The 11950-nt window shown below is 46.0% G+C and overlaps 1 protein-coding gene across 2 annotated transcripts in view; it reads left to right on the forward strand.

The window, feature by feature from the left end:
* The window catches only part of CABCOCO1 (ciliary associated calcium binding coiled-coil 1), a 155187-nt gene extending 145759 nt beyond the window's left edge, over positions 1-9428 (forward strand). For both annotated transcript variants that reach the window (XM_090057454.1, XM_090057453.1), the window contains 3 exons: positions 2499-2621; positions 3046-3186; positions 8958-9428. In XM_090057454.1, the coding sequence (XP_089913580.1) occupies positions 2499-2621; positions 3046-3186; positions 8958-9032 (339 nt within the window). In that variant the 3' untranslated portion in view covers positions 9033-9428. The remainder of the gene's footprint in view (positions 1-2498; positions 2622-3045; positions 3187-8957) is intronic.
* Positions 9429-11950: the final 2522 nt, after the last annotated feature.

The following is an 11950-nucleotide window of genomic DNA, read 5'->3' on the forward strand; positions in this document are numbered from 1 at the left end:
GCAGGTCCAATCCTGTCTGGCATCTGGGTATGCAGGGTGTGAGATGTGGGAGGGATATGAGGTTTGCAGGAGAGGGGTGGGAATGGGTGTGGGTGTGGGGTTCTTGGATGGATGTATGGGGGGGTTTGTGAGTGAGTGTGGGGTGTGTGGGTATAGGCCACCACATGCCTTTCCCCCACATACCCCCTGTGGCACGCAGCCACTAGCCGGGCCATCGGGGCCACGGCTTGCTGCAGGCACAGCCCTGCAGTGGCACAGCACAGCCTAACCTAGGGTCTGTACATGGTGAATGGACCTGGCTTGGCACACCCTGCTAGCACATGGCTTTGAACAGGACTGAGATGGCCACCACCCACAGCACCTCTCCACGTGTCAGGCCGGGCAGGGCCAGTTTGGGTCCTGTTTTCAAGTGCCCCATGTACCATCCCCATGTGCCAGCCACCTTTATTGAGGCAGGACCCAACTCAGCCCAATGCCCAGCCCCTTTGTGGGATGCCAGGACCCTGGGTGACAGCAAGAGTAACCTGGTTCTGCCCGAAACCACATGGCCACAGGTCTGGCTGGACTGCCCTGCATCACTTTTTTTTTTTCCCCCGGGTTTTATTTGGTTGTTGGTTTTTTTTGTTTGTTTTGTTTTTTTAATACCAGGATTTCCCAGTATCAGATTTAGAGTCTGTGCTGCAAATACACAGTGCGGGGAACATTTTTAGTTTCCAGCATGGCTCTTGTGGCATCTTAAACTGCTTTGAGATGCAGCAACAAGCATGTGCACACTCATTTGGACACACCCATGCAATATGTGGCACTGCAAATATGTCTGCAGTGCCACATACCACACAGTCAGGTGTTCTCTGCATAGCAAGGGTACACTATCTGTGTGTGTGGTGCTCTGCTTTTTTTTTTTTTTCCTGAGGGTTTTTTTTACTCCTGGATATCCAGGGGTCAAAAAAAAGCTGTGGGAAAAATAAACAGAGCAGCACATGCACGGGCAGCACACAGCTGAAAAGCAGAGCCAGGCTGCCTGGAGCCATGCTGCAGCTGTTGGCCAGGCTCCACAGGCAGGATTGCTGCAGCTGCAGACCTGGGATGCCTCTAGAACCCCAAGTAAGGCTGCTGGGGCCAGCCTCCCCTACTACCCTTGTCACTTGCCAAAGTGAACCTGGCATGGGTGTTCCCCAGGGCCAGGTAGCTATGTACTGCTTCTACTCATCTCTGGGGAACCAAATGTCAGCGCTTATCTGGACATACCCATGGTGTCCTGGAAATATGCTAGGGGAAAGGATTTTTGTGTTTGGTAACTTTGCTGAACCTGAAGAAGAATGCTTTCCAACTACCCCCAACCATGTGATTAATGCAGTAAAACATACCAGCCAGAAATACTCTTGCTTTTTGGAATTTTGTTTTTGATTTTTCTGTTAGCCAGCAAACTCAAAATGAATAACTGATTTTCACTTTTGTAACTATTAGGCTGCTGGAAGATACTAATTTACATGCATGACTGGGGTCTGATTAATTTTATCCTGGATCCCAAAAGTCATGTGTCCTGGCAGGCCAGATGTGCAGTTCTGGGGACCTGGGATTGCATTACACTGGTACCCTTAAAGCCATGCTATGAAGCCCAGCATCAGGGACCAGGGACATGGGCTGCAAGGTATGGCTGAAAACATGCTGGCACCTTCAGCTGAAAATCTTGCTGTGCAACCCACATGTGGGGCAACACAGCCAGGCTTAACATGCTACATGTTCAAAATAAAGTGCCATAAAAATGATAAACAAAGAAGTTCCACATTAAACATAGAATATTTTTATGGCTGGTTTACCATATTATGTTATGATAAAGGGTTGAACATGTAGTATATTACAATTTAGTGCATGATTAACACATTAATTTTGAGATAAATGTAACATCTGCCAAGGGCCTTACTTTCCCTTTTAGGTCCTTATATACTAACACAATGCTACAAACTTGGGCTGCAAAAATTTGTAGAGGAGTCTTTCTGATTGTTAAATATCAATATTTTTATTTTTTCTTAAAAGTCCTGGAAATCTTCTTGGTGTCCTTTGGGTTTGGGATTTTTAAATCTTGTTTTAATACCACCTACATTTTGGGTCATATCTGAGCAAATGATATATTTTTAATTTGGTGGAAAATGGAGCATAATTTCCAGAATACTTTTCAAAATACAAGATTAGGAAAGTATTTGTAATTTAACAAAATCATTCAGCACTGTAGTACTGGGAAACCAACACCTTTTTCCAAGTAAACTGTCCAGTTCCATTTTAAAGAAGGCTCTGGAAAATACATGCCAGAGTTTAAGGGTAATCTGTAATAGAGGTTGTTAAGCTTTCCAGTGTGAAGCACCTGGATAGCAAGAAAAGGTGCTATTTTTGTTGTGAACAAAACATTTTATTTCCTTTCAAAAGGAAATAGCAGAGCTATGAACAATAATTAAACCCTATGTTACAAATGTGTTGGGGGGGGGTGTTTGTCCCTACAGAATGTGATTGAACTTGTCAAATCTGCAGATACCTCTTTCCCCGCTCCACTAGAAGAAGGTCTTCCTTACAATATATATTCATCATTTATAGCGATGCCTCCAGCTGCAGAGGTAGAAACAGAGGTAAAGTTTTCTTTTTATATCCGTTTCATTATGAGCCATCTACATCTAACTTTTCCACATTAAAGGACCAACTAAATCACCCAGTTTCATTTCTTATTTGTGCAATCAAGATACTGGAAGCATTCATATTTACATTGAATGAAGTTACTGTTATTGTATTAATTAGTCAGCAAGGGAGGGTATATGGAGTAATTTAGTTGGTATTCCTAAGCATCTCCCTCTAAGCAGTCGCATTACCTCTGCATTGTGCCCTCTGTGTCTTTACCAATGAAAAGAAAATTCGGAAGTTCACTTCCAAAGCATAACTTTGAAAATGCCAGCTCAGTATTTGGCTGTTGTGTTATGGGGCTGGCAGAATTTTGATGCTGTACCTAATAGTAGAATGTTTTAAGTTGAAACAATTTGTATGGCATTTTATTGTTAGGAAATTGATCAAGAGTATTATCCAGAAGAACCCCAACCAGAGGAGGAATTCCTAAAAGTAGATCCATTGACTGGTTTCACCACTGAAGATGTAAAATCTGTACTGGGTCAGATCACAAATGAAGTTATTGGCAACCTGCAGGTACTAGTAGTACAAATATATTCAGTAATTCTAACTTTGGCTAATTGGCTAACCCCTACTTTAATGACTGTAAACTGTACTTACACCATAGGGCAAAAGAACCCATTCATATGCTGTAAGAATGTGGTTTATCAGCTATAGGTAGCTTGCAGATTAGTCACCTCATGAGATAAAATTAAAAAAAAAAAATAGAGATTAAGGGACATAACATATGTTTCCACAATTACTATGAATTTTGGAAAGCATGAGCTAAATCCTGCTCTCATTGATACAAATGATAAAATTCCCTTATAGATGCCCCCCAAGAACACAAGCAGTGTTGTACATGTACAATAAACATTTTCAAACATGACGTTTTGCAGTGTATAGCAAGTATTTATGGCACAGACAGAAGCGAGAGTTTTTGCTTGATGTGGCCTCTGAAAGCACTCGTCTATTGTCATGACCAGGCAGAAGTGCATGGTTGCAAAGCACTTTAAAAGGGCCCAATCCCACAATTGCATGAGGGTTCAGATGAAGACATTTCAAAACATAGCATCTTCAGTAACTTGTCTGCACTGCCTCCCAGCCTGTCACTGTTTTCAGAATAGGAGAAGGGAAAAGGGAGAAGAGGGAGTTTGGTCTGGGGGTTTTTCAGCCCACAGAGGGTGAGGTGGGTCGATCCACCCACCCCACACTCCAGTGTGGACTGGAAAACCCATAGAATGAGCTCTGCTCCCTTTTCCCCCTTCTGTTGTGAAAACATCCCAGGCTGGGAGGAAGGAAGGACCATTGCTAGGGGAAACCAGCTACAGGTTTGAAGCCAGCAGCTAGATTCTCTTCACCCCTGGAACCAACAGTGAACTTCTGTTTGGTCTGAGGAATTGTTATAACTCAGCACGTTCCCCGCAAAGAGTTCTGAATTACAGCAGGGAGCTACACTTGTGTATGCACCCTTAGGGTGCGTCCAGACATGTGTGGAAGTTTGGTTCCCTGGGGCCAAGTAGCAGCCTGTCCTGGGGGCCTCCCAGAACTGCAGCCATGGCAATTCTGCCACATGGAGCCTGCCCAGCAGCACAGCTCAAGGCAGCCTGCCTCTGTTTTTCAGCAGATCTCAGTGGCTGAGCATGCATTGCACCCATTTTTTTCCTGTGATTTTTTTTTTGACCCCTGAATGGTCCCAGCTCCACCCTGGAGGGCCACAGCCTCCATTCCCCACAGGGCCCCAGCCCCCCTGCCCAAGGTCCTAGGCACCCTGGAGGATACCTCCCCCCAGGACCCCAGCTCCACCCTGGAGGGCCCCAGCCCCCCCTGACCAGGGCCCATTACTAACCTTTAACAGCAGCAGTTGGGGGACCATGAGCTGAGCCCAGCCTGGTCCTGCCAGCCTTGGAGCTGCTCTTGCTACCCAGCCTGGCTGGTCTTGTGGCAGCAGGACCTGGCGCAGCACACAAGGACCACATGCCGGGCCCAGCCAGGTCCTGGGCCCCCTCTGCAGCCCAGCCAGGCTGGGCCCATGGTGACAGGACCCAGTGCAGCATGCAGGGACCATGTGCCAGACCCAGCTTGGTCCTGGGGCCCCTCTGCAGCCTGGCTGGACTGGGCTCATTAGTCCAGCTTTACACCAGGGTCAATCACATGGCTCCAGGAGGCATGCACAGGAGACACACCTCCCAAAGCCCTGTGACCCTCTCTGGTGCAAAGCCAGATTATTCAACCACATGGGGCTGGATAATCCTCTTCTCCCCCCCCCCCCCACAGGCACAGGGGGCAGAGGCAGGAGCTGGCCCTGCTGGGGCCTGGCCCATGCTGACAGGACCTGGTGTGGCACACAGTTCCTGCATGCCATGCTGGGTCCTGCCACCAGCCAAGCCCTTCCTATGGCAGCAGGACTGGGCCTAGCATGCAGGGACCGTGTGGAGCCAAGCCGGGTCCTGCCAGCCCTGGGGCTGCTTGTGTGGTGATATGAGCAGTTCCAAGGCCAGCAGGACCCAGCTCGGCTCCACATGATCCCTGCGCACCAGGCCGGGCCAGGGAGCATGAGCCACCTGGGGCTGGGAGGATGCAGCTCTGTTCCACACAGTCCACCGTGCCGGGCCAGGCCAGGCAGCACAAGCACACTGGGTGGCAAGGATGCTATCAAAATCTTCCCAGCAATCCAAGAATTGCTGGTGGACCGGCGAGTGTAGTCACAGTCAAGAAATGCAAGTAGCTCACCCCTGGGGACCACTGGAACTGAGAGGTCTTCAGGCTTCATAGAGCCTGCTGGTTTCTCAGATGTCCTCCTTCTGGTCCTGAGGCTCAATGGGCTCCTTAGGCACCATCTGAACTCCCCAGTCTGCTACAACCCTGGACTCTGGTTGGGATTGGGAGAGCTCTGTAACCCCTTGGGACTGGGGTGGGGGTAAGGATTGGGGTAGGGCTCCTTCACAAGATGGTAGGGTAGAGCTGGAGTTCTGGGGGGGGAGGTATCTGTGCAGGGTCCTCAACAAGATCAGCTTGATGCTCTGGGGATCCAACCCTGACCCACCCTGGTGCAGGACCATGGGGCAGGCTGGAGGTGAGGTTTTTCTGGAAGGTGGAGGGAAGAGACCCATTAGGCAGCCTGGGTGTCTTTGGTGTTTGCCTCAGGGTCCTGGGAAAGGGGACCTCCCTTTCCAGGGCTCAATGGGGAGAGCCCCAGGGCCCCAAGTCTCCCCCAGATCAGAGGGGGAGGGCTCTGCTGCCAGACCTTCTTCTGAGTCAGCTTCAGCACCCATGGTCTCAGCTGGTAGGCCCTGGCCAGTGGTGTGAGGGACTTCCTTCATGGGCTCCTGTTTGGGAGTGTCCAGCAGCCCTGAAACCTCTTTTACTGGGATAACCCATTTAATCTTCCATGGGGGTGGGGTGTTGGGTACAGCTGAGGCCCCCAGAAGCTGAACTGCTCATTGTCCCCATGTGATGGTCTGGGGTGGGGGGGCAGTCCTCTACATAAAAGGGCTCTATCTGCACCCGGGCCTTTCTCTTGACTTTGTGCCTGGAGGGGACCTGCACCCACTTAGCCATAGGGCAGTCCTCAGGTGGACAGGCTCCAGTAGAAGGTGAGGGTTGGGGCGGTGAAACAGTTACAGTGGTGGCATGGCTGGGGGGGGCCCTCTCCCTCTCCACCCCCAGCCGCTGCCCCCCTCCTTGGAACTCCACCATACTTGGTTGGGAGGCTGGGTCCCTGACCTCACAGGGGGGCTGATAGTTGTGGATGGTATACCGGGGGGCCCAAGTGGGGAGGTGCACTGGTGATAGGGGCACCCTTTTTGTCAGTGGGACCTGCAGACACCCTCCTCACCTGACCATGCAACAGCCCCAGGGCACAGCACCAGAAGCAGGTCTCCCAGCATATAGAAAATCCTCACTAGGGCCTCTGAAAAGTAATTATGAGCCTCCAGCCACACTCCACTGCCAACTGGATCATGACCTGATGACAGCATGAGTGCACATGGCTGAGGCTTGGGTCTTGGCACCTTAGCAAGAGGGCCACCACCAGAGAGATAACTCTCCTTCAGGGTTTGGGGAGCACAGTCAGGGACAAGGTGAGTGGAAGTGCCAGTTGGTGTGGTGCACCTGGTCCCTTCAGGCACTGGTGGTCTAGGCATGGGGTGGGGCCCTTGGGATCTCCTCCAGGAGGGGCCTGACCAAGGGAGAGCCCCTGGCCCTGATGGCTCCCCACAACAGAGGTCTCAGGCTTCTCTACTCATGGAAGAGGTTATGTGGACTCTGCCTCTGGGGTCAGGGATGCAGGGGCATGCATCCCCTTGGGGGCTTGACTGGGATCTTCCCCCATAGTGGGAGCTGCAGGAAGTTCTGTGGAGGAATCTTCCCCCGCCCCCCAGAAGGTTCCTGCCCTGCCATTGCTTCATATCTGGGAGGGGAAACCAAAAAAGGAAACCAAAAAAAGTACAGTAGGGATGGTGAGCCTAATAGGTGCAGCCTAGGGTTGTGGGGAAAAAATACAGGGGAAAGGGAAAGGGGGATGAATCTCACTGAGCTACATTCCTGCAGGAAAAAAGCTGGGAGGGCTATGCTTGGGGAAAAGTGGAACACAAGGGCTGGGGAGACTCAAGCTGGCTTATTCAGCCACACAAAAAACCCCACAGCAAGAGTAGTGGACCACAGGACTTACCACAAAAGGGTAAAACACACAGGGAAGGCTGCTGAGGCAGATGTAAGAGATGGCTGGAGCAGTGGAGGGGATTTGTTTGTTGAAGATCAGTTCAAAAGCCCCTCAGGCCTCCAGCCAAGCATTCAGCAGCAGAGCAATAGGCAGGAAAAATAAAGCAGGATCAAAGGTAATGAGGCAGCTGTGGGGGAGGGCAGGAACAATCAGTCAATTAGGAAGTAATCCAGTGCAGGTTTGGTGTTGAGTGGTGCAAGGTGGTGCAGCAGGGAATCTCCCCCTCTCCTGAGAGGTGGCAGCAGTGAGCCATCCAGTTCAGCCACTCAGGATGTGCTTCTGGTAAGAGTGGAGGTTGGCCTGCCAAGGCAACTGGGGCAGGCAAAGCACCTTTAGGCTCCAGCAGTGATGGTGGGAGAGAGGCCCAAAAGCAGCACAGGCTCCTTCCCTAAGCTGTCCTCCAACCTCAGCTTGGCAGCAGGCTGGGCAGCAGGCCAGAAGCAGGGGTGCAGTGGAGTGGGCTGCTCCCCAAGGGGGAGCAGCAATTTGCAGCAAAGGATTGCCCCCCATGGGGGGGCAGCAACAGTAGCAGCAGCCCAAGGCAGGAAGCGGTGTGGCCAACTTACTCCCAAAAGCTCTGAGACCAAGCCAGTAGCTAACAGTAGTCAAAAGCAGGATAGGGCCTGGCCACTTTCTCCCCAGAAGCTTCTGAGACCAAGCTTGCAGCAGCCTGGGACAGAAAGAGGCATGACCAACTTCTTCACAGAGGCTCCTTCCTTAGAAGCTTGCTAGGGCAGCTTTTTATACTGTGCTGGCTCTAGCTCCCCCTGGCTCCAGATCCGGTAGGAGCCAGGCAGGGTTATTTTGCCCCAAGTGGCACAATTTGCTCCACAACAAAGTGCATGTCCAGGCACATGCACTGAGGCAAAAAGCCCTGGTTCAGATTTGCACTGCTTCTATTTGAGCTGCTGCAAGCACATGTGCCTGCATTTGTGGACACACCCCAGAATTGCATTGTCATATTATTACTGATGAAGAGTTTATTAAAATGTGTTACAACCCTGGGACCTTACATTATAAATCTTACATTAACATTTAAACACTGAAAAATTGCAGCATTCTGGAATCCCTATGTATAATATATATTCAGAATTATGTCTGTAGTTAAGAAAGACAACTAGAATCTCATAAATTTGTTTTACTGTTTATTTCCAATAATGTTTTATAAATTCCAATAGTCATTTAATGAAATGTATTACACTAGAAACCAAACTTCTGTAGCAAAAAAACACAGTGGCAATAACCAAATCCCAGTTCAATTTTTTTCTAATTTTGTGTTTTGGTAAAGTCTGTCTTAGAATACAGACAAATTAGCCTATCTCCCAACACAAGGTTATAAGAAAAATGGCTGTCCCAATATCACTTCCTGTTCATGGCAGATATACCATACATTGGAAGTGTACATAGTAATATGATAACGTGTTATCACATAAATACAGCCTGGAACACCAGAATGTCTACACAACAGGAAGGTGTATGTAGGGTAATGTCTGTGTTAATGCAGTACAGTATTTCAAAACCACAAAGACAATGTGCTGCACAAGATAGCTCCATTGTAATCACTGTTTTATGATTTTCTTCACAGTCTGAGATAAATGAAAAGCTGCAAATGCAGGAAGATGCTTACACTGAGAGAATAGACAAATTAACAAAGACCTAAATAGCTAAACAAGAAGGGTGGCACTGAGTTTTACAGAAATCTACAAAACAGAAGACAACAACTGCATTAATTTAATTATTTAATAATTAATTTAATTATTTAGCTATTGACTTAATGTTTATTTAAGAAGTGTTAATCCAAATGATTAGTTCATACTTAATAAAACAAAAGACAGGGAATTACAGTGCGAACATAGTTTGAAAAATGAAGTTTGACTCTTAATGAGCAATGACAATAAATGTTCACATTTTTCAGTAAAACTAGTGTTTTGTCTTCCTCCTACTGCAAAATGGTATTTAAAATATGTCACCTCACCTCACATAATCTGTTATAGTTTCATCAAATGTTTCAAAATAGAAATCTGAAAAGAGAGAGAACATTATATGAAGATCTCACACATATCATAAGGACAAAATGTTACTAATGAGTAATGACACACTCAAATTACAATCCTGTTCTTAACTTCAGATTGTTTCCTAAACTTGTTAAAATGTAATATTTTAATATTTCTTGATATGCATCACATTGCAATTACATCCATACGGGATTGGATTCTACTGTTCCTACTTCTCTGACTCATTTTAGTGGGAGTTTTCCTTAAACACAAAAATCTTTCCATTTGGGCTGCATTTGATACTTCTGTGTACGTTAGTACCGGTCTGTATTTTGTCGGGTATTGTATACATGTTGTTCAGTCCAAAATGAGACTTAGCAAATAAATGGCAACAGGAGGCCAGGTTAATAATGCATTATGTTTTGGAATTGTGAAACACTTTAATTTTCATATTACAGAGCCCTGAGCATTTGAACGCATTTGGATATATATGAGGTATACTTCTAAACACAAACATTAGGTGAAATGTTCAATGGGTTATTGAAAATAGAACATTTTATTCAGTAAACCTGTTTACTACATATTTGTTGCTCATAACATATTGAGCAAAAAGTTAATTTTCTTTAATTCTCATTTTTGTGGTAAAAATACAAATTAATTAAAAACGTGTCTAAAATTGGTTATAAAGAAAAATGGTTAGGAAGGTTACCTAAAGAATGTTGTTGCCATTGTTTCACTTTAATACGTATGAATTTGCTTTGTACAGAACAGGGAAGACACCCAGAAGGTTCATCAATTAGAATTTCCAAAATAAACATCCAATCAAAACAACTAGGTGGGATTTGGTGGATAGTATATTGGAGAACATATTCCAAATTGGTTTTTTATGACCTTTTAAAGTAACTATTTTAATTTTGTGGACAGAATTTTTTTTATGTATTACTCATCTACCTAATCCAATTCTTTACCAATATTTCAGTCAAGAAAAGGTGAACTCTATGACAACTGATTACAGCTGATTATGTTTATGCTTCTGATTTTTATCACCCTTGGTTTCTCTTCCTTCTTTATCTACAGAACTAGTCAGTGAATGCATGAGGCCTTGATCCAACTCTAAAAGCAAACAATTCTGAGTATAAACACAAAAAATAACTCATAAGGATTTTTGTATGAAAATTATTTAAAAATCGTCTTGAAATATCCTCATATTCCAATAAGTAAATAATTTTTCATACAAAATCTTAAGATTAAAATTGTCAGTGTTTTTGAGATTCTGGCTTGAAAGTAGGTCTTACAAATTAAACTTACCTCTTAATTAGGAAAGGGTATCTTTTACTGTGAAGTGTTATGCAAGTATGCAATGTTGGTAGCTAGTAGAGCTGTGTGAAATGTGATAGCAATGTAAAAACGATCACCATCTTGCTGAAGGGTTAAATGAAATGGCCTGATGTTCTTTTGCATAAAGACAAACATTAAACAATACCTAGTTATCCTTATCATATTCCAGATTCTATAGCATTCTTGGGAGCCTTATAAAGCACTATGAAATTGCAAAGTATACTAGGAGCACTAAGTATTTTATGGTGATATGTTACTATGAAGACCTAGTATAAATGCAAATAGCTGAGGAACCAAATAAAACTTCTGAATCAGTTTAAATTTTGTAGGCTGTATTCCAACAAATGCAAAATACTGAGCTAAGAACAGACTTCATGTAGTTCTTTACATCATGTGGTATTAAAATAGTTCAGACAGGTTCCTGCCCTGAAGAGTTTCAATCTACCATAAATTGAACATGCTGTTAAGGGGGAAAAAAGAGTAGAGAGACATTTGGTTTTGTCTTCACTGCCAACAAAGATGTGCATTTGATGCGAAATAATTAAAGTGTGTTAACTATTCCACATTAAAGTCCTAATGGAGATAATGGCTAGGGACAGAAGTTACAAATTTAAGTTATCAGAAACTGGTTTAAACCTGTAATGGAACAGAAGTTTAGTGCACATAAACCAGTTTTAAAATGTCTGAAACTGGTTAAAATAAACCTGGTTGAATGTAGTATCAGACTTAATTGATTTAGCTCAAACCAGTTTATGAAACTTCTGTCCCAGGCCCCTTCCTGGTTCAAGTTAAATCACAGTCCCACAGCATGCTATGCAGCCCTGGGCTTAACTCTGCTCCAGAAAGCAGGGTTGGCTCTGTCCCTCTGCTCCATAGCTGGAGCAGTGAGGGCTGGCTGACAAGGAGGTGGGGTGGAAAACCCTGTTGGGTCTGCCTGGGGGTCGGAGGCAGCTCCTGCCAGACTTTTCCCTGCTGAAGCAGAGGGGGGATCGGGGGAACAGCCTGCAAGGGACTGCTTGGGCTGGTGTGAGCAAAGAAAGCAAAGAACTACATTTACATTATAAAATGACAAAAGACCAGCAGACTCCACACCTGCCCTGCCCACCTCTGGAAGAGTCTGAGGCAGTCAAGCAAGTTGATAAGGGGAGGGGGAAAAAATGTAATTCCCCTCAGCTCTGCAAAGCCACAGGGGAGTGGGGAAAGGCTGGGGAACTGGGGCTGGAGTAACTGGTCCCCTGGCACCTGT

Source organism: Crocodylus siamensis, chromosome 7 (assembly GCF_052110815.1).
Source record: "Crocodylus siamensis isolate JL-2025a chromosome 7, ASM5211081v1, whole genome shotgun sequence".
In the NCBI taxonomy this organism is placed as follows: domain Eukaryota; kingdom Metazoa; phylum Chordata; order Crocodylia; family Crocodylidae; genus Crocodylus; species Crocodylus siamensis.